The 22,751-nt window shown below is 48.1% G+C and overlaps 1 protein-coding gene across 7 annotated transcripts in view; it reads right to left on the reverse strand.

Moving 5' to 3' along the window:
* Positions 1 to 26: 26 nt before the first annotated feature.
* Positions 27 to 22,751, reverse strand: part of RERE (arginine-glutamic acid dipeptide repeats) — a 168,185-nt gene continuing 145,460 nt past the window's right edge. For 6 of the 7 annotated variants that reach the window (XM_085242307.1, XM_085242305.1, XM_085242302.1 and 3 more), the window contains 11 exons: positions 15,160 to 15,322; positions 13,150 to 13,242; positions 12,179 to 12,378; positions 11,496 to 11,657; positions 10,562 to 10,675; positions 8,535 to 9,913; positions 7,624 to 7,846; positions 6,235 to 6,958; positions 4,245 to 4,391; positions 3,776 to 3,956; positions 27 to 2,717 (listed from right to left, as the gene is read on the reverse strand). In XM_085242307.1, coding sequence (XP_085098433.1) covers positions 2,684 to 2,717; positions 3,776 to 3,956; positions 4,245 to 4,391; positions 6,235 to 6,958; positions 7,624 to 7,846; positions 8,535 to 9,913; positions 10,562 to 10,675; positions 11,496 to 11,657; positions 12,179 to 12,378; positions 13,150 to 13,242; positions 15,160 to 15,322 — 3,420 coding nt within the window. In that variant the 3' untranslated portion in view covers positions 27 to 2,683. The remainder of the gene's footprint in view (positions 2,718 to 3,775; positions 3,957 to 4,244; positions 4,392 to 6,234; positions 6,959 to 7,623; positions 7,847 to 8,534; positions 9,914 to 10,561; positions 10,676 to 11,495; positions 11,658 to 12,178; positions 12,379 to 13,149; positions 13,243 to 15,159; positions 15,323 to 22,751) is intronic. The other variant, XM_085242304.1, reaches the window with a different exon arrangement.

A 22,751-nucleotide genomic window follows, 5' to 3' on the forward strand; every position in this document is an offset into this window, starting at 1 on the left:
ACATCTGCTTGCAGGCAGAACCTGGCTGCTGTAGTGTAGCTTGGTTTTATTTATGTCCACAAATATTTCAAAAAAATTACAAAATACTCAAATGGAGAGAACACAGAAGTCACGATTTCTGGGTTTCTACTCTGTTTACACTGTGTTATCCCATGGCAAACTACTCATATATACATTAAGCTTCAAGATATATATAAATGTAGCAGTCAGAATGTACACTCTGCTGTAACGGTGCAGTGAAACAAGCTCAACCATGACGACACAGAACAAGAGAGACTTCTCAAAAACACGAAAGCAAAATTGAAAACTTAAAACTTTCAAAACTGAGGAAAAACAAAAGAGAGATTTCTGAAAGAAAACCAGGTCTGGGTTGTTTGAACAGGGCATCCAACACCAGGATGGCTTCAAACGCCACTGCAGAGTAAAGCTGTAGTTAATCACAGGTCTAAAATGGAAGTTTCAGTGCTTTTTTGCTGAATGACGTGAACAAAAAAACCAACAAAATATTGGTGTTCATCTAAAAAAAGCTAAAAGCAAAAGGTAAAAACGCTGCTCAGAAGAAAGGAGTAATTCCCTTTCGGATGCCAGCACAGCAGTGCCCAAAGGAAGCCCACCATGCTGGGTGCCACACTGACCTCACAGCCTCCACATGCCAACACTGGCTGCTCCTGCTAACACCTTCAGAGCTCGTGCACAGGGCATGGAACTGATTACATGCTACTGCAGTTCCTTAGCATTGCGAAATCTGCAACAGAGGACACAAGAGGTCGGCAACTGAAATCACCCTCCTCTCCCTCCCTTCTATTCTTGCTGTACGTGGGCCCAGAAAACCCTGATGCAAGGTTTGAATTTGTCACTGGTGTTACAGAACACCTTTGGGCACTGATGCTGACGTTGGTCTGAGCGGTGGATAAAGCACTGTGCATGCCTTCCATCACAACGTGTCATTAACCACAACTTCAGCACACGTGGCTCAGTACAGTCCTATGACACAACCATCACATTTATAACAGTCTACAACAGCAGAGAGAGAGTGCTCGTGAGTTGAGAGAGGAAATGGGAAGCAGATGGCCAGCAGATTCAGATGTCCATTGGCTGCACCACCCTCTGCCCTGGCAAAAAAAAATAAAGAGAACAACCGAAAAACCAAACCAACCAAACATATGGAACAGTAAGAACACATAAAACCTCTCTGCCTAGGCAGCAAGCAGAGCTGTCTCTAAAATAATGCTCCCTGGCCTCCTGCGTGCCCCTCTCCTCTTCCCACCCACATGGGAACCAGCCAACAGGAGTTCTGCACGGACCTGTTGTGTTGGAGGCAGTAAATATTACTGTCCATGTATTATTATCTGAAGCCCAAAGCAGTAAGTTCCTGAGATACAGAACGTTTGTGGCAGTTAAAAAGTTTTTGCTTATAAAAACAGAATTCAAACGAAATGCAGACTGCTCTTTGCAAAACAGCTTAAAAACACTGAGTTGTCCACTCCTCCTTTCTTAAGAATGCATCAAACACAAGAGGCCAGGGAGAGCAAACCTCCAAAAATATGCACGGTATGAAGTTCTGGCTGTACTACTTTGAGCCATGGAGCATTTTAAAATAGAGATTTTAGAACGTGTTATTTCTTTGAACTCTTAGTTATCCTATGAGGGATAGCCTAAAACCAACGCAGTTAGATTTAAGTTCCAAAGGGTAAAGGGAAAGAGGTGTACGATGGCCATGCTGAAGACGAACCCCTGAAGTAGGGTAAGTGAGCTCCAAGGGACACCTGCACTGCTGAGAAACCCAACTCAACAGAAATCAGCTGCAGAAACAGAGATGTAACACTAACAGAAGAAACAAAAAACCAAGAACAGTCATTTGCAACATTATCCCTGCATCTCCCTTTAATGCTTATTGTTGATAACAAGCCAAATTTCAAGCTTTTACCCATTTGAAATTATTGATACCCATTGTTCCCTTTAATTAAAGGGATAACTATATATATTTTTTTTTATTAAAAAATCAACTCTGTATTCTGTCAATACCAGGTAGGAATTCACAACGTGTGATGTTACTGAAAATCAACATAAACGTTTCTGGAGTTTCGTTTTGTTTCGTTTCTCCCCTCTACCCAAAAAAGTTATTTACAGACTTAAAAAGCCATGCTGCAGAACTGAGCTCTCTTGAAAATTATGAAGATTCCCTACAATGTATTAAAATAAAAGTAATTTTTTTTTATTATTATAGCACTTGGATTCAGAGCTTGTTATGTCACCTACTTGCAATCCTTGTTTTTTTTTTTTTTTTGAAGTAGCTATGGATGCACTGAGTGTCTCTTCACGCACAGTGACTTGTGTTGTGAACCCAATCCTAGCACCTACTCAAAACAAACTAGGAAGAAAAAAAAAAAAAACCAAGGTTGCAGGAAGTTCTCTGAATATTCCACACAGTCCTGTATTTTCAATAGGCTTCTGAATACGTTGTCATGCAGGGAGACCCACACCAGTCTTGAGAAATCTTCTCTACAAATGAACGCTATGCTGATAAGTCTCTACTTGTTGGGCGGTTGTTTCTGTTTTAAATATATAAAGAAATCTTTATAAGATATTCTTTTCCTTTTGTAGCTCTTATTGTATGTAAAAATGTTCCACTCCTTCCCAAGGACTGGGGTTTCCATAGCCAGCATTACAAATAAATAATTTATTACAACTGTTTGTCGCCTTCTTTCTTCAGCCGACTGAAAGAGAAAGAAAACTCATTTTAACAAACCAAGGAGGTGTCATGACACTTCAGTGACAGCATGCCTTCCTGCCAACCTCACCTGGGCGCCCTGAAGGGAACAGAGGCTGCAGGATGGGCTTCTGAGCTCTCAGCACTAAATGAGGAGCGCTGTAACAGCAGCGATAACAGTGGCTGCTGTGGGAGGAAGCGATGACCTTTCGCTCCTTACAAGTGTGTGAGATCACTCGTGCCAGCTCATCAAGCTCCAGCTTGATCTGCAGTTGCAAGTGAAATGTCACTCAGCTCCAGGCAGAGCGGCTGCCCTCGTGGCATAAGGCCAGCGGGTGATTTTGGATAGCAGGAGCAAGTACAGAAACATCAGAGCGAAGCAGTGCGAGGCAGGTATTTAACATGCTGCTTCCTACACAGCCTTGCTACCTGCAGACACGTGGAATGACCTTTGCTAGGTGCTGAAGGCTTCCTCTTCTTAGCTGACATACCATTCAGTAGTCATTGCCCAAGAGGAAATAAGGTGCTGTGAGACAAGGCAGGCTGAGAAGAGAACCACTCCACTACCAACACTCTACAGCACTGTGGGGAGTAGTGGGCACTCTCAAATGTTAATTCAGGGTTTACATTACTCACACACACCCAATCTCCTTTTCCCTTTAGTCATTTCTTAAGATTCACTGATTTATGGAACTCCTTATCGCTTCTTGTTCATAAAGCTCTCACCCACCTTCCTCCTCCACTGCTCTCAAGGAAGACAAAGCAATGCAGCAGCAATCGTAACAAGAATCACGCTACAAAGCCCTGCAATGCATGACTCAATTCACTCAAGCCTCGTGCCAGCAGTGCGGGCCCAGCTTTCAACCTGCCCTATCATCAATGCCCTAATTAGGTCTAAGGGCCCTAATTAGCTTTAAGGGCAGCTTCACCAACCTTTCTAAGTGCATCAGGCCAATATCTCAGCACACGAGAAGAAAGGCATTCGTTCACAAGAAAAATCAGATGGAACGCAGAGAAAGATGAAGGAACCCTTAAGTCTCCACAAGCCCCCGGGGCACCTCTCACCTGTAATAATCTTCCTGACTTGGTAGATGACCACCATGCATGTGAGGATGCCCGTGCAACCACTGCTGCTCCATTGCCAGTCTCTGCAGCTCTGCTGACTGTGCATGCATGGCCTGCAGCTGGTGGGCTGCGGACATCGGAGGTGGAATGGCACCAGGCAGATCCCGAGGGTAAGGGGTACCTACAACACAGAGTTGTGCACTTGTACACTCTTTTGCTGTGAGGTCTGCAGAGAGCTGCCTCACAAAGCCTTTTTTTTTTTTTTCCTTTTTTTTTTTTCTTTTTTAACCTCCCCTAAAACGGAGACAGCAAACAAAACAAGGCAAATAAAAACCGACTTCAGTTGTAACTGAAGTTACAGCTCAACCCCACTGCCACACCTCCCAGGAAACAACGCTCCCAGCCAGAAGAAAAGCTGACAGCTCAGATCAAAGGGCAGCCTCCAACAAGGACCATAAAATGCTCTCACCAAAGACTGGATGTCGGAGCATTTCATGCTCATGAGGTGGCTGTCCTAGCAATGGGTTGGGGATGGTCCCAGGTGGGTAGGGGAAACGTGCCAAATGGGGTCCAGCTGCTAACGGATCCACCAGCGGGTGAACAGGTCCTGCTGAACCTTTAGAAGAAGGAAAGAAAGAAAGCAATCAACTGCTTGGGGAAGCATCACTCACTGCTGGGAGATCAAAAGCCCTGTTACCACTTGAGCTGGATCGGCATTTGGCCTAATTGGCGTGTAATTACCGGGAGCTTAGCTCCATCCAATTTGAAACCCACTTTTCTATCTTGAAGTGTTTGAAGTGACATCTGCTTGCCAAACAGTCTTAATTGTTAAAGCAACAACCCGAGGCTTTCAATTTCTACAAGAACAAGAAATCCACCAAGTGACAAAAAATAAAGTAACAAAACCACCCAAGCTTTCCTTCCATCATCCCCATGTGCACTGCAGCACAGCTTGCTTGCTGACCAGCCCTGCTCAGACTAGTGCAGGTGAACTGAGAAAAGTGAAATCTGTTCAATCCCGAGAACTTAAAAAAAAATGTCTGCTCTTACCTTTATTTGGTATTGCAATTTCTCTCCCCTGTATGTATACACAGATACATACTTAAATTGCTTATATAATTACCTTTCCCCCAGCTCAGAGTGCACTGTTATTCAGCAAACACCTTAAGCTGCCTGTCTCTGAACACAATAAACCTGCTCTTCAGTCCCTTCTTCTCAGCCACTTGCTCCACCTTCCACTGCACTGCTCCAGAACAAATAACAGGACAGTATCCAGACTTACCTGCACAGAGGCTGAACGACTTACCTGACAACAGCACAGACACCATCTATGACAAATCTCTTCTGCTATCAAGGGGCTATCAAAAACCTGCCTGAAACTGAGCCAGCCCATAATTTGTGCATTCTCAAGCAATGTTCACAGCTTTAGAAATGCTGACCCTCAGTGCTATCATCTCCTACCTGAAACACTCTCACCGCTTAATCTCACAAGACACTGCTGATTTCTTGCTACACAAATTGGCTTCTGCAACAGCATTCAAATTCTTCCCCTACTCAGAAAGAAGGGAAGGAAGCCGTGTTTAATGCATATGCTCCAAGGCAAAGCATGCTATATTTGCTTGCACAAACAGTACATTTGTTCCCAGAAGCACCAGGAGCTGCACTGTCAGTACTTGGACTTCTCTCGTTTTCCTTTCTTGGCTGCTCCTGCACCTGGTGCCCTGCTTGCAATGTTCTCTGTGATCTACTACCAGAAAAATTCTGCTTAGTGCCAGACTCACGATACCTCAGAGGAGCAACTGTGTAGCTTACTTTAGAAATGAACAAGGCACCAATTCATCCTGACACTACTGAATACCTTGGGAAAAACTTTTCCATATGTAAGAATACACTGTAACTAGAAAGATGCCAACCCATCAATTTAGATATTTCTTAGGAGAGTCGTGACAGGGAACTTCAGCTCAACTAAAGCCATGCGGTTGGCACGACAAACGGCTGAAGAGATCAAGTTCTCCTTGCTGCTTTCTTAAAAGCTCTTAAATACGTCTCACAGTGACAGTGCAGAGTCTAAACGGTATCACTGGAACAGGTTGCCCAAGGAGGCTGAGGATGCCCCATCCCTGCAGGCATTCAAGCCAGGCTGGATGTGGCTCTGGGCAGCCTGGGCTGGTGGCTGGCGACCTGCACACAGCAGGGGGTTGGAAATGGATGATCACTGTGGCCTTTTTCAACCCAGCCCACTCTACAATTCTACGATTCTATGATCACTGTACTGCTACTAGCATTTTCTTTATTACTGCCCTGCACCCTTTCATTAAAAAATAATGGTTTGCATTTCAGGTATCGCAATCTTATACTGCCCAAAAGCCACAGTTATATACAGGAAAACAAAGGACTCCTAACTCCAGGTTTTCGGGCAGAGGATCCAAGCAAACTGCTCAGCCAGCTGCCGGGCTCACCTTGATGGAGGGGATCCTGCTGATGTAGGTGTAAATGCGAATGTATGTGCGAATGTTGGTGATGGTGAGGCGTGACGTTGAACATCTGGAGCCGTGCCAATGGGTCGTTTGTCAGCGATGCCATCCGCTCCGCGTGTATTCTCTCAGCTGCCAGTCTGTCAGGGTAGCTCATTTCAGGCCGTAACTGCGGGCCTGCCAGTGCGAGTCTCTCTCTTTCGAGCGGGTTCAAACCCGGGTGGAAGGAAGCAAACGGGTGAGGTCCTGCCGTTGGGGGAATAGTCAGTGCACCGTGCCTGGCAAAATGCTCCATGGGGTTGGTGGCCGGGTGCAGCGCATCGAGCTCCGGGGGCTTCACCTCGAAGCCAGGTTTCATCCTCTCTCTCAGCTCCCTCTCCCGGATTTCTCGCTCCCGGATCTCCCTCTCCCGCAGCTCTCGTTCCCGGATGGTGGGATCCACGTTGTAGAGGCCGGGCATGTGGTAGGCCAGGAGGGGGTCGGTGGGGTTCAGGGGGACGAAGAAGGGATGGTTACGGTTTGTTGGAGACATGACGTGAGGACGGGCGTACTCGCTCAGCGTTCGTAGAGCAGGTGTGTCTGGGCCAATGTAAGGAGGGACGGCAGCGATGGTCGTCGGTGGGGGTTCAAAGGAAGGTCTCATGTGTGCTGGCCCACTGAGCTGCGACTCTCCGAGGCGGCCTTCGTGGGAGGAGCTGGATACTTTCTGCTGCACAAAGCGGGGAAGAGATGTTTAAGTTCAAGTCCTTTGGCTTACCAGCACTGGCATGCATTTCCCTCCTTGTGCTTTAAGTAACGCACTAGCAACCTCCCTGCCCTGTGGGCCCAAAGGTCATCGTTCCTTTCCAACGGAGTACCAGAACAAAAAACAAAGAATTAACTGTGCTCATTTTCTACAGTGAGACCGGAGCTTGGGAATTCCCATCATAAAAAATAAACAAGTTGTTTGTCTTTAATCAAGGTGCCTTCGGATTTAAAACCTTCGTATCCCTTTTTCAGCAATGATTTTGTGCCTGCACTGCAAAGGTAGTGGAAGTTACAGAGGATAATTCATTGTATCTACACCTACAGAGTGTTTTTCATATCTGAGCTTCTACTGCAAGTAATGTAAACACTTGGCCCAGTTATCCCCAGCTGCACTGGCTTCCCACATACAATTATAGGCCGGGAATAGAAACTCTCCACTTCCTTTAGAGAAGAAAGTGACAGGCAGGCTGGGAATGCCCAGAGCGGGTTGGCATTCACTTAACACACAGCTCCCATATTCACAGATACCTGGTTACACGTGTATTTAGGCACCTGTGGGGACGTGCACTTTGCAGTCACTATCCATGTCAACCCTCCTAAGCAGCTTTTAGCTACAAATAAACCTACCGCAGCTCTTTCTGCTTCTCTCTCACGCTCACGTTCTCTCTCTCTTTCCTTCTCTTTTTCCTTCTCTCTCTCCCTCTCTTCTCTGGCTTTCTGCTCCGCTTCCCTTTTGGCCTTTTCAATGGCCTCTTCTCTCTTCTTGGCCAGTTTGGATCCTGCCAGAGGCATGAAGTACAAATCTGCTCTCGAGCACGAATTGTAGCCACGGTCCAGGTGCTTATAAAACCTGAGGGAAACAAAACAGAAAGAGGTCAGCTCTGGGAAGGTAGAAGTCCGAAGTTTAAGAGCTGTATGTCAAGGAGGAAAAGTTATCACCGTACACTTGCAACAGCACTACCTGCTTCCCTGAAAGGGAATGAAAGGAAATAATTGTGCCAGGAGACAAAACAGACAAGCAAAGTACAATACTCCTCTCACAAGTACAACCTCTAATACCCTGCCTGAAGAAGCACCTTTACAGAGAAAAACAGCAAAGCCCTGATTAAAACAAGAGCTGACAAGACGCATGTGTAGGACACATTCACATCTCACTGAAGCTGATTTCTCACACGCATTCAGAAGCCTTCTTTTACAGTGTAAGGAGCCAACGTTTCAGTTGACTTCAATAAAAACTGATCCGCCAACATAAGGACAACAATTATGAGAGAAAGGAGAACTCTACCATGCAACATTCTCACTTCAGCTCAGCAAGCATTCCTCCAAGAACCAGGCATGGGAGGCAGGAAGATTCACTGATTTCCCTTAGCTATCTTTGGGAAGGGTGAAAGGGAACAGAGTCACTGCTCAATGCAGGGTCTGTACATCAGCAGAGGGAAGCCCTTAACAAGATCTTGACAAAAAGGAAAGCAATTCCACTGTGAGATGCAAGCTTTTGGGTCCTGCTGAAGAAGTGCACGTGCTGCCAACCTCCATACCTGGCGGACTGGCTGGCATGACTCGGTGTATCCACCACAGTTGGTTCTGGCGATGGACTCCGTGGTGGAGGCGGAGGGCTTTCTGGTTCCTCAGCCTCATCGGGAACCTCCTCTTTGATCTGGACAGGTGGCAGCGTGCAGGACGTCACCACCGGCACGCTCCCACTAGAAGCTGCTGACGTGGAGATGGAGGTCTGAAGCGGGATGCCGGGCACTGCAGGCGGCGTGGAAGTGGAGGGGCACGAAGGAGAGGTGATGGACGGTGGGGCTCCGGGGACAAAGGGATGCTGAGAAAAGGGGGGCTGCGAGGATACCTGGTGGAGTCCGGATGGGGGGTGAGCGGCGGATGGGGGAAGGCTCTGACTCTGGGTCAGGACGGGAGGCTGGGCTTGCGAGGACTGCAGCGGCTGGCTCTGAGGCATCAGCTGCAGGGGAGGAGGGTGCGCAGATGGAGGGTGGTGAGTGGAGAGGGAGCTCAGGGGTTTTAGAGCTGGTGGCGGAGGCAGGTTGGAGTTCATCGAGAACGGAGAAGGGCCGGAGAGATGAGGAGGGTGCTTGTGGGATGGAGGGGTGGGAAGCTGCGGGATGGGGGTGGTGGGGGGAGGCTTGATGTGAGGCATGGCCATGGGGGCGGGGGGCAGCGGCTGCTCCCGCGGAGGCTGGGCCTGCTGCAGCGGGGCTGCGGCTGGCAGGGAGGGCTGAGACACCTGCAGTGCAGAGTGGGAGTGAGACGGCGCTTGTGTCTGAAGGGGAACCTGAGACTGAGGAGACTGCGTGGGGAGCGAGAACGGCTGGGGGGGTACGGGATGAGGCAGCAGGGGCTGCGCCTGCAGGCTGTGCGGGGCAGGCTGGGGCTGAGCGTGCAGCGGAGGCTGCGAGTGGGGCTGCGACGAGGCTGGGGCGGGCTGGCTCTGCGATGCATTCAGAGGCTGCAGGGGCGGGTGAGGCGATGGCAGTCTCTGCGGGTGCAAAGCGGGGGCTTGCTGGATGTGGGAATGAGAAGGAGGTGGCGCGGGGGCCTGGGGCTGGCTGGGGGCCTGGGATGCTGGTGGTGAAACCTGCGGTGGAGCTGCAGAAGCACTCGTGGCCGCAGGCAGCGGTGCTGGCAGCTGAGCTGGGATAGGGGGCATGGGAGGAGGAGCCTGGCCGGAGCTGCTGGATGCCTGCAGCACTTGGGGCTGCGCCTGCAGCACTTGCTGCTGAGCGGATGAATCTGAGTCGCTCTCATTGTCTTGAGGGCTGGGGATGCTGGGTGACGTGCTCCGGTTATCCTGGTCGATGTCCTTGGGGTCGCTGCTCCCTTCGTCATTGACGCTGCGGCTGTCAGAGCTCTCACCTTCACCCTCACCCTCCGAGGGAGAGTTCGGCCTGCTGATCTCCTGCAGGAGAAGGGGAGAGCAACCAGTGAGTGTGAGGAACTGCATGCAGCGTGCCACAGAGAATCACCATGCACATGTGCTGGAGTGTCAGTAACACTCTCCAAATCTCATGGGACAAAGCAGCACAGGTGGTGCCACTACAGCACACCCAGTTCCAGGCCCCCCAGAACCAGAGATGGACACATGGGGAGAACCCAATGAAGGGCCCTGAGGCGAGTGCAGGGCTGGAGCAGATGCAAGGAGAGCTGGGGTGTCCCAGCCCGGAGAAGAGAAAGCTCAGCCCAGATACCATTAGATTTCAACAACTCCAGTGTTGTTCTAACTTGTCAAAGAAAAGGTAAAGCCAAATTTCAATTAAAAAAAAAAAAGAACTGAGGCGTGTGTGTGTGGGGAAATAAACTAAGTATGTTCCTCCTATATTGCTTAAGTATAAAACAAACAAACGGACTCCTGAACTTACCCTATGTTGTTCCACTGCTTTCCAACAGACGGAACACATTATAATATGGGTTGCTTTCTAGCCACAGATTAAGTTAAAATTTGCTGTGGCCTAAATTGGTTTTGTGTTTTGGGTTTGTTAGTGGATTTGCACTCCCTCCCACACTCAAATTGTTTCCAAAAATGAAAGTATTTCTCTGTGGGACTCACTTGAGTTTTGGATTTTTTGGCACTGGACCTTTCGGGCTCCTCTGTGTCCGACGCTGCCTTCTCCCGCTGCCTCTTGGAATTCTTCAGAGGAGAAGAAACCTCTTCTTTTATTTTCTGCCACAAATGAAGCAGAAGAGAACAGTTACCAGTGATGTAAACACAGAAGTAAATGAAACACAAGTCCCCGCTATCACGTTGAACACAAATTAACGAGAAGGGTTCCTATGGAGCAGGAGAACTTATCAGAAGTTGGGATCTCCAGAATTTAACACCAAGCCAAGTCAGCATTTGCTCAACTTCTTATTTTTTCCCGTCTTACAGAAAGGGCATGGATGGAGCACTCCTGCTAAGAGCCTGAAATAATAAATACTTATCTTTAACTCGCTGCTTTTCAATTTACAGTGCTTAATGCAAGCTTCCTTGTTCATCTGCCTTTGTTTTGTCAGTGCTCTCTTGGAAAAGCACTTAGTGAAACAGACTAAAGTGTCAGCTAGCTCTGAACATCAAGCAAACTGCATACAGCAAAACAGTAACAGAAGTAGTCTCAATTACTGCGCATTCATATTCCTTTATAAATAAAGATTAAGTACTGCTTAAGAAACCAAAACTGTCTACTTGTCTTGGATGTAGCATTTCTGATAGGTATTACTTCCATAAGCCTAACGCTTGCATTTGCATCTGAAAATGAAGGATTAATTTATCACAAGAGCAGTAAGGTTATGTGGGGATACTTTAATGGCTTTTATCACATCTATATGCACGGGAATAAAGCATCAGTGAGATGCATTATTAAATGTTTTGCACAGCTACACAAGTAGGGATTTCTGTGTCACTGAGAGATCCCCCGGCCCCCTCGAATCTGCATCTTATCAAGCTGATGGAAGAGGCCTCAGGTGCCCAGTTCTGACACAAAAGAAAGATGGGGAGATTTTACCTTGGTGGACTTCTTCACTGAATCTGCTTTGCTGTCATTACTGGAGGTGCTGGCAGCACTGGGAGAGTTGCGGCCGCTGGAACGGATGTCTTCATTAATGGGTGAGGCTCTACCATCAGGGCTGGCTGGCTGCTTTTTACGACCACTACGTAGTGTAGACATCTATTTGTGTAACAGACATAAAAGTTTATCCGAGTCAGCATTTGTTCAACTGATTTTTTCCTGCCTTACAAAAAGGGCATGGACAGAGCATTCCTGCTAAGAGCTCGAAAGAAGGAATAAATAAGAATACTTCATTCTTTTTTTTTTTTTTTTTTATAATTCTTCCTTGAAAGTTCATCTCAGCTTAAAAGTGAGGCAAATACTTACTGTGCCCACACCAAAACACTGAGTGTGGTGTACCTGAAGTACTGTCTGCTAGAAATGAGTGATGCTCCCTAAGCTGCTACTGTCTACATACTGAATTTTCTCTAAAAAAAAAAAGGAAAAAAATGTTTTTAAGTGTGCATACACACACAGGGGGTGAGGTGGGTGGAGACCTACAGTTCCATTAAAAAAATTATATATGTGTATGTACATATATATGTCTGTGGGCATGCAAAACAATCGAGGACCATCTAAGGCAACACCTCCCTTCTACAGAACAAGCAGAAATGTGGAAGAACCAACAGTGTGAAGCCTACCGAGCCTCGACTCCTCCTTGTCCTCATGCTATGCTTTCCACTAAGTCCATCATCTTCCTCTTTGACAGGCTTAAACATAAAGGGTGGAGGGTCTACGGGCTTCTCAATGGGTGGCAGCTCTCCGTACTTTTTGAAGTGAATACGACAATCTGTGCACAGTAGGATGTTTTCTCGACCGCCGTGGTGCCAGTCCTTGGAGGCTTGGGGCAGAAAAAGGAACAGCTTAGAAATATGCAATCTGCTAGATGGTCAGCATAAGGGTATTGCATTATTACAAAAACAAAGCAAAAAAAAAAACCCCAACCCACCAGGAAATCCACAGAACTACGGAAGTATCTGCTTTTCTACTTGCAGCTAATTGTGAAATCTCCACAAACTTTGCCCTGTTCCAAGCTTAATCTGCCTTTCAGTGCACAGCTTCTTCAACGTTCAATTTAAAAAATATTTGTTTACTTAAGCAACTTGAGCTCTGAAAATAACAGAGGAAGAAGTCTCATCTGCTCTACCTGGGAAGTGAGAGGCAGCTATTATTTTCCAAAGCTGTGGTTTCTTAAAAGAGAAGTGAACCGTGCACTTCTCATTTCCTTCCCTTACCATGGGGCTCCCACCACGCCACGCATGCACCCAAATGCAAGGCAGCCTCCATGTTGGTGCCCTATGAAGAAGTTTTGCATGGGACAGTCGCTGCTCAATGCTGATTTGTTGAGCACAAATGCATTACATCAAGAACTTTGTTTAGATTTGTAGATTTTACTGCATGGATGGTTACCTCCCAGGACACCCCACTGTCTCAGCAATAGTAATTTGCAGCCATAAGTCATTACCAACTCTGCTCTGAGTGCTGCATGTTTTAGCTGATTCAACCCCACGTTTTCTGAACAGTTGCACACACACAAGCACATGCTTGGATGAACCTGTGTAGAAAAGGCAGCAGCAGAGGGAGGGAAGCACAGCAAGAATCAGGCACATACTGGTTGTGAAGCAGTGACGGCAGGCGTAGCCCTTCAGCTCCTGTTCACTGTCCTCACTGTCGAAGTCATCTTCACTGGCCGAGCTCAAGTCCACTGAATAAGCAAAGAAAAAGAGGAGAAGAGGAAAAGAAAAAACAAAAATTCAGCAGGAATTTCTGTTTCTGCTTACCTGGCTGCAATAACCATCAGCAGTGAGGTTCTTGCTTAAATTCTGTGACTTCCTACAACCACCCTGCCTTGGCTGCCCATCGTATCAGATTCCGCAAACTAAACAAGACCTGCCCTGGTGAATCTACAGATGAAAAAAAAAAAGCATTCCAGGAATGTACAAAGTGATCCAATTATCCAATTCACGGAACTTTTGGTTTGGTAGATGATACCTGTCCAATTAAGCTGTTGTTCACCACTGTGCTAGCAAGAGAGGCAGTGTTCCTACAGAACAATTTAGGAGAGAAAGGAGCGTTGTGTCTAGAACCTGGTCAAATTTAGAAGAGGATCCTATTAGCTTTCCAGTCCTTACTGCGAGGCTCCTTGAGTTGCAACCTGTAGCAACATTACATCTTAAGAATGTCCCATTTCAAAGAAGCAGAGAACATGGCCCCAGCCACTTTCCTTTGCTGCAAGCAGTAACACATTATCTAACCATGATGCTGAGAGCTAAAAAGCACCACTTAAACCACAGAAAATCTGCAGACACCACAAACTTTACCCTTCCTTGTCTTCTAAAACAACTCTCGACCAAATCCTTCCTCGTTGAGAGCACTGCACTTTTCTAACTACTAATTATGAACTGACAATGTAATGGATCTGTAAATTGTCACAAGCAGAAAACTCTGTTGAGGGTATCACTCTGATGTGTGGCATCTTTTCTTCACATCTTTAATTAGAAAGAAACCTTTGATGCGAGACCACTGAATTTCTCAAGGTTCTGGGAGGCTGTTTTGTCATACATGCAGGTTACAGAGCGTTACAGCACTTGCCACTGGCACCTGCCATCAACTCATTGCTCTTCTAATCAACGCAGGGTCCTGTTTAACAACAGTAGCTGCTGGCACCACCACCACTTCTGCCTTAATTCTCATGAGTGTTTAAACCTCAACTGCACAGCTAACATCAGGCTACAACTTTGTTTCTTTGAGTAAGCTGATTTTTACTCTCATCTTGCAGTCAGATCCATACCCACCCTTCCAGCCACATCAACTCAGATGAGCTGTCTTGGACTGAGCTGTACAGCCAAGATCTGCACTTCTTGTGCACAAAGGAATGGCCACAAATCCTATCAATCTCAGCACGGAGCAGCTAGCAGTCCTTGCTATCTCACTAATACTCTCCCCACAATTCTCAGTCCTTCCCTACTTAACATACTCTCTACTACCCCCATATTAATAACGCTGTGTAAAATTCTGCCTTCCACACAGTGCCTTTTCTTTAAAAGGCACACAAAACGTGCTGTGTTTAGTCCACGGATGCCATCAGCCTTTGACAGAAACGTTTACATAAATGCACAACCACATTACTAACCATAACCTCTTACAACACAGCACATCTCGCTGGTTCGGGCAATTATTCTTTCTTTAGACTCTTCTGCTTCAATCAAGGCCAAAGCACTTCTATGATAAATGAAGACACAGGAGCACTGCCTGCAGCACCACATTGTGATAAAGCAGATGGAATGGTCACTGTGTAAAGATGAAAGGACTTCTCTTCTCTCCTTTTGCATTTTCTCATTCCCATTACAGTAATAAGCCTGGAGAAAGTGCCACACGAAACCAAGACAATTCAGCACCAGGGCAATGTTTCCATCCTAACACGATGCTTTTAACAACTACACACAGCACTGCTGATCAAAGATGCCTACCACATTCCAGCATAATGGTACAAGAACAGCAGAGGGCAGCTGCCTGAACTCCATTTCCTTGCCATATTCACTCGAAGGTACAGCACCACTATGTTACTGTCTCTCCATGTACCTAAACAAAGATAAATGCGTTGCTTTCAGCTTCCACTTACGGAATTCGCTGGAGGGGGGCCTGGAGGGAGTGTTGACTGGAGTGGAAGCAGTTCGAGTTTTAATTCTCCGAAACACAGCCTGCCTTCGATGCCTACGGTGGGCTCGAGAACTTGCTGCTTCAGGGGTTTTCTTCCAATAGTAATAGAAGGTGATTAGTTCTCCCTGCAAATACAGAAGGAATTTGTTAGAGGGGCAAGCAATTCTGACTTGTCAGCTTTTCTCCTCCCTCTTGCTCTATATATGTGCACACATGTTTTTACATGAAGCTTCACGATGCGTTTCAGCCAGAGAAAAGAATCCTTTAGATAGCACAGAAAAACTGCCGTTTGCTTTTGGGGGGGGGAGGGAGGCACAGAAGCAGCCAAAGGCCTTCTGCTGCCCTCCACCTTCACGGGAACAGAGGGCTGAAGTCTCCAGCCTGGCACTGCAGAGCCCCCAGGAGCCCCTGCTCTGCAGCTGCACAGCGTGTGGCTTTAATCTCCTTTCTCTTACTTTGAAAGCCCATCATTTCCTGGCAACTTGTCTGCCTCCAAGGGAGAAGGTGCTGCTCCTTTCAAGCTGCAAGAGGAAACGGAGGAACTCTGAGCAACCCCTTGGAAACTGGCATCAGCACCAACGCACCTGGGCTGCCCACAGAGAGGCTGAACTGCACTGTGTGCAACCAGAGCCCATAACCCCAGTGGGGCACATCACTCAATCTGAGGCTAATAAAGACACACCCTTAATCCAACCTCTCCCAAGGGCCTCAAACAAGCAATTACAGCTGTAACTAACATCTGCACCGCCGAAACACTTGTAAGACAAAAGGAGGATGTTGTTCTAGACATTAACCGCTGACATCTGAGACACTTGAAGGGTTTTATCCGTGCCTCATTCAAAAATAGAAACGCCAGGAAAAGAGCACAACCACGACTCTGGTTACTGGCAGAGGCAGCTGAGATGTGTTTCTGGAGGAACACAGAGCCCTGCTGCGTTGGCAGTGCCATTCCAGCTCCTGAGCAGCACGCTCCATGTCTGCCCGGTGCTGCTTGCTGGGCTGGGGCACCATTGGCACCAGGAGGCACACGGGGCTCTGCAGAGAAGCGTGGGCAATGCTGATCTGCACACAAAGCCTCTTACAAACGATGCCTATAAATTCATTGAGAGCAAACCTCAGGTGCCAGCACCAAGGAACAAGTCAGTAAATCGTCCGTCTGGATGTCGGTGAATTGACGTGTCCTCTGACATATGGCAATGGCAGGGTGGAATCCAATCTGTTTTCCTCCCATCATAAAAGAGGAAACGGGAACCTATTTGAGCTCTATTTACACACGGCGAACCCATCGGGTCCCAGGGGAAGTTTAACAACTCACGCCTGCACTCCATCATAAAAAAAGCTCGTTTAAGGAATGAAGAAATGGTGCGTGGTTATGAAAAACACCATTCTTGTGATCACAGCACTTTTCTTTTCCCTGAGAACCTCTCAGAACTGCACTCACAACCGAGCAGATAAAGCTGAAAGCAAAGTTTATTCAACAATGAACTGTGCCACCACTGCAATCCCTTTATCAGCGAGTGACTCAACTTCCCCACAGACAGCAGCTGAAGGCACAGGGGAAGCACAAACAGAAGATGCCAATGCTGCACGCACACACACTGCGCTGCAAAAATTCCACGCCAGATCTTATTAGCTGCCTGGCTATCCAATGCTGTATTGTCTACCTGGGGGATTAAAGCAGCCTGGAAGGATTAGAAGCAGCGCGCTGGGGCTGCACGGGTGGCAGCAGCTCAGCACAAAGGGAACCGTCGGGAAAGCCTCGGTTCTATCGACGGGAGGAAAACAGCTCCCAGCTTGGCTGCAAGAGAAGTCAAATGAACTTTAATCAAACATGCAGAGCGTGCGCTGCCGAACCCCGGCGCACATCAATTCAGGGAACAAAAGCTGCTGCAGAAATCAATAGCCTACTGAAACATTAACACAGGCGGGCATTGATCAAAAGGCCCGCTTACAAAAGGCAGCCTTGCAAATTAGCCCGTGTTTTTGCTTGCAAGCAAACAGAGAAGCACAAACATGAATGGCCTGTAACAATCATTTTGTTGTGGTGCTCTCAGCTCACCTCACCATGAGGCCCTGCAGCCGCACATCGCCCTGCAGCTCAGCTTGCACCCATCCCACAAGCTGCCAGCAGCTCACCCTCTTCCTATCTCCTGCCATGGCCATGCCACGCCACCCCACGCTGCAGGGACACAGAAAAAAGCCACGCTTCATATCCCTCTCCCTCAGTTCCAGGCTTTGAGTCTAAAGGGAAAGGAATGCTGCGGACCCACCGGCCAGGAGGTTCCCAACAGCCTCCATCCTCCCCAGCAGCACGCTGCCATCTATCAGCACTGAACCCCTCAGCCTTTCTCTTACATCTCCCCCCAGTCTCAGCTCCTGGCGCTCAGCCCACTTGTCCCAGCCACACTGCACAAGCCCAGGGCAGCCCTTATTGCCTCCTCCCCGCCTTGAACAAACTGCCAGCAGTGCAGCATGCCCTGCTCTCTCACTTATCACTGCTTTGCAAACGCACAGCACACAGTACAAGCTGTGCCCTGTGTTTGTGTTTAGTCTTGCCTTGGGTACACAAAGGCTCAGCCCTGCTGCAGCACCGCTCCCCGTCGCACAAATGCACCAACTTACCTTCAAGTATCTGTTGTGCTTTAACAGAGTGAGCAAACATCCTAATTGCTCTTTAATTTCCCCAGAGCCTAGCTCTGTCGGGAGAAAAAATATCAGGGGGGCAGCGAGGCTGTAATTAAACAGAAAAGGTAAACAACAACTCCCCCAAACAGCCCTACCACCAGCCGCAGCGGAGCAGAGGGGAACAGACTGTCCAGCTGTGGTCTTAATGAATTCACATCGGGATGTCACTGAGCCATTTCAGCTAATGCTGCACCTCTCCTGGACTGAACAGCCCCAGCATCACCACCAGCATCACCACCAGCATCACCACCAGCCCCAGTGGTGCCCACCCGGGCACATGGGCTGCACAACCATAGTGCTCAGCCTGGTCTACGTGGCTCTGTCAGCTGTGACAAATAGGTTTGCATATGTTCTAATTAAGCAGTAAGTCTCTGCAGCCTGTTCAGGAGCACTGATTAATGCCTGCATCGGAGTACTGCATAACCTAAAACATTACTGGAATGTTAAGAGAGGCTTTTAAAACCAAGCAATACCTTACTAATGCTACAAAAACCGAATTAAAAATCACACAGTGCTTTCTAAGGAATACCACGCAGGTCTCAGTGTATTTTGAGGGGCTCAGTATTTATCCAGCAGTCCCTCCAACCACTCACTATCTCCTGAACAGCTGCTCTCCTGCTCCCAACTCTCCCTGTTCTCATCGTGTCTCCCTGTCCTGCAAACAGCAAGGTAAGCCCCTGGTTTCATTTTGTACCTCCTGGCAAAACCATCTGGCTGAGTGAGAAGCAAAAGAGGTCGGTATGTGAGCACCCAGGCTAAGCCTCTGGGATTTCATGCCAAATTGTCAATGCACCCCCAATACTCATAGAGCTCCCTGGGAACCCAGCTGAGGCTCCATCTGTAATTTTTGGGTTTCCTTTTGGTATGGAAAAACCTGCCATCCAATACAGCTTCGTGCTTTCTCAGTGCTTTTGCCAGCTGAGCACTTCTGCCCTGCTCAGCCCTCACAGACACAGCAAGAGCTTCCACCTCCCCCAAATTACACCTTTACAGAAGCAAAGTACAACCACAGTGACCCCCCTCAAGCCACAGAACAGCCCACTGGTGACAGCCAGGCTCTAAAATTCCTCCAGCCATCACCACCAGGTTTACTGGGCTGGGCTCATCCCTGCCAAGGGCTGTTCCCCAGCAGCTCCTCTTCTGCCCTCAATACGAGCTGCTTTTCTCCTGGGTCAGTATCCCTGTTTCATTCCTACCACTTGGCTGTAGGGTTTCAGCAAACCACAGAGGAATCCAAATGTTATTGTGCACAGCCTGAAAGAACGTCTGTGTCAGGGCCCAGTGCCACACTTAACTGATGACTTCCACGCAGCCTATTTGCTAACTTTCTCCACTGTTTGCAATTAAGGTTGCAATATCCCAGCAGGAAATAAGATAACGAGCACGTCCCAGAAGGGACCCTTTGCTAACTTTTCTGGGTGAGCAGTTCTCGTTCCTCGTTTCTAGGGCTGGAAGCACCAGTTTGAGCAGCTCTGCACAACCAGCACAGAGCAAGGCACTGCTTTGTTCTGAGCCTCCGCCGCAGCTGGAAGCTGTTGACCCTCTCTCTCCAGCTGTATGTCATGCCAGAAGGAAAAGCAAGCTTTGTAATTACGGCTTCTTCCTCCAGAGACTCCTCTTTGTTAATCAGAGGCCCTGAGATCCCCAGGGGACTCGCAGGCTGCTGGCTGCATCCATGACTAATTATTAGATCCTCTCTAGATAGCATCGCAGCAGTTCCCCAGCACTGCCACCAGGTATGCCAGGCAGGGCTCTCTCTGGAGCTGGATCAATTAAGAGGTTATCAAAACAGCCCAAGAGTTAAGCACCTGCTCGCCTTACCCACATCTGTTAAGGACTTCTTTTCTACTCACTGCCCCTTCGCAGCTTCTCTTACCCAAATTTCTGGGAACTCTCACTCGCCCCATCCCAGCAATGCACGATCCAAGGCGAAGGTGTTGGCTGTGGCTCACGTGGGTGCACACATGAGAGAGCAGGCGTGCATCAGCAAGCCATAAAGCTGTTAAAGCGACCGCACTCCATCCCGTAAACATCCTTCTATTTATCTGTCCTTCATTACATGCGCAATCTTATTATCTCTGCGCATCCTCAAAGCGACAGCCGTCAGGGTCACCCCATAAAATATACATCGGCAGCGTTACATTTAATGACTGGAGCGGGAAGAAAAACGAAGGGTGGGAGGGGTGGAGGACTGCAGCTGCTTTAAAGGGATCATCAGTTAGATCTGTGCATTTCCTGAGGTGATAATTGAATGACAGTGGCTGGAGAGGAATCCATTTTTGAGCTTAAGAAAAGACTGTTAAGAAAAAAATGTTTTTGTACTGCAGCACATAATGGCTGCCGGAAAATGAGAACGGTTCCCTCGACCACAGCAGCTCCTCTGCTTTATGGCTTTTATGGGGCTGAACGTCACTGAGCTCACTCAGCAGCTCACACCGACCCCGAACACCGGCAGACTTTGGTAATTCTAGCTCAGAGCAGACTACGTTCTGTTGTGGCTCGCGTGCCAACTTCAATTCATTTAAATGAAAGCTCAATTTGCAAATGGGCACACGGGCACAAAGTGACATCTCGAGTGAAGGGACAGCAGCGTCCCGCGCTCTCCTTCAACTAAGTATTAAAAAATTAACTGTCATATTGTAATATTCAGCAAGGAGATTAATGCCCCTGCGTCTCAGCGAGGTGCTCACGCTCTCGCTTGTGTCTTCATTACTGCATGATGGCAATTGGACAAACAGAACCTTATGAAAACATGTCCTGAGATATGATTTCATCCCACTTGTTCCATCGCTGACTGCCTCACAGGAAGCACTGCAGACCTGTAATAAGGTACAGTGCTCCCAGCTGAGGGTCTGCACAAGGAGTGTGGCAGCTCACTGTCATCCCCCACCTGAGCAGCAGATGGATGGTCTGGAAAGCACCTCCCAACCACCAGGGTTTTCTCTTAGCTCCTCTGCAGGCAGATATGTGGGCCCAGTGGCTCTGCAGGTCCCCAGCTGTCCCAGCAATGATCCCAGCATGCTGCCCAGTCCTGGCTTCAGTGCTTCCCTGGGCAAGGCAACAGAAGCAACCAAAGTAAAAAGATGGAAACTCTGTCAGTTCCATCAGATTTTCCCCTTTTAACAGGACAAGAAGAGCTGAAAGGTAAATAAGGAATTAGTCATTTGTGTACTGAGTGTCAAACGCTGTAATTGCTTTCATTTCAATACAGCAATGAGAAACAAGGCCTGCTGCTGGGAGCCGCCAGCTCTGCTGCAGCCCCTGGTGTGCTGCACACTGCTGCGCTCCCATCTCTACGGAGCAGATGTTTCAGGTTTCCCAGACACATCTGTGATGAATCACACAAGGCTTGGCTTGTCAAACGTGAGCGTTATCTGCACTGACATGCAGCTTCCGCCCTTTGCAGCTCACCGCCCATAGGGGAGCTGCCGAGTTTCGACATTTATTGAAGCCGTATTTAAACAGACAGTGCTCAGAAAAATACCAAAAAATGACACAAGAGGCAACAAACTACATGAAATAACCCTCTTTGCTAATGAGGAAAGTGAAAATGAAATCATGCAAGCAGAGCAGAACCCGCTGTCTCTTTTTTACTGCAGCTGAAACCATTGCAACCAGTTGCTTTGTGATGAAAACTGCCCGAGCCCTGACTCCGTGCTGGAGACAGCTCAACCTGACCTCTATCCAAAGCCTTTGGGGCAGCCAAGCAGCACCTTAACAGGCCAATAAACCCTATTTTGCACCTGGAAGCGCTGAAGGAGCTGGTGCAGCCACTGCACTGGGACAGAGGGGCTCCTGCTCTCCTGCTCAGTCTGTTACGCACAAAGGAACAAACTTCCCACAAACAAAAGCTCTCTGACAGCCACCCCCGTCATTAAGCCTTGATTTTAAACAGACTCCGTCCGCTCGGATCCGATCCCTGCACAGCTGTTTTCCTTTTACTGCTCTCCAAGAACATTCCTCCAAAGCAGGAGATTTTCTAGATGAAGTGCAGAGGGCGCGGGGTGCTCCCAGCTCTTCCTGTTTATGGCAGCGATAGTGGAAATACGGCTCTCGAGGCAGGACATCAAACACAAAAAGGTGCCACATAAGCAGCTTATCCCTGGGTTACTGCTGTTCCTTCTGTCTCAAATTCTTTCTGTCAAGAAAAGAAGTCCGTAGCAAGGAAAACCCAACTAAAAGACAACAGTAAGAGTTACAAAGCTTTATGAGAAAGACCAATTCATTGCAGCTTACTGTAATGCCTACACATGAGTTCAGAAGTGAAAGGCATTGCTAATTCTCAGCAGCACAGAACTCAGAGGCAGGGGCAGAACTCAAGATTCCCACCAGTGGGAAAGCTCACCTTCTGATGGCTCTTTCTCCCAGTTTGGGCAGATTTCTGACCCAGTGATGACTGTGGTGCTAAAAAAGGTACCTTCACATATATGGAGATGGAAAAGCTGCTAACACAGAGGGCAGTGCTGGCAGAGCAAATGGCCACAGACCTTGTGGGCTTTGACACGGACTGTGATCAGCTCCTGAAGGGGTTTGGGAGATGGCTGCTGCCTCTCTCTGCACCTCACCCCATCCAGCACAAGCAGACCCTGCTGCGTGTGCCCAACAGCTCCCATCACCCTGTGCCCTGCCCTGGCCTTCTGGCACTGCCCATCCCTCATTACCAGCTCATTAACAAGCAGCTGTATCAGTAAGGGCCCCAGATTTCTTTGCTGTTACGTCCAGGCTGTGCCAACGTGCCTTGAAAGCCCAGGGAGGTCCCAGTCAGGTATTCCACGCACACCGAGCACTGCAGTCCTTATCCCTGCTCACACAGCGTGGTGATGCTTCCCAGGAGGCAGTGAGTGAGTTTAATTAGTGGCTTGTATTCAC

Source organism: Meleagris gallopavo, chromosome 23, assembly GCF_905368555.1.
Source record: "Meleagris gallopavo chromosome 23, MGAL_WU_HG_1.1, whole genome shotgun sequence".
NCBI lineage: Eukaryota > Metazoa > Chordata > Aves > Galliformes > Phasianidae > Meleagris > Meleagris gallopavo.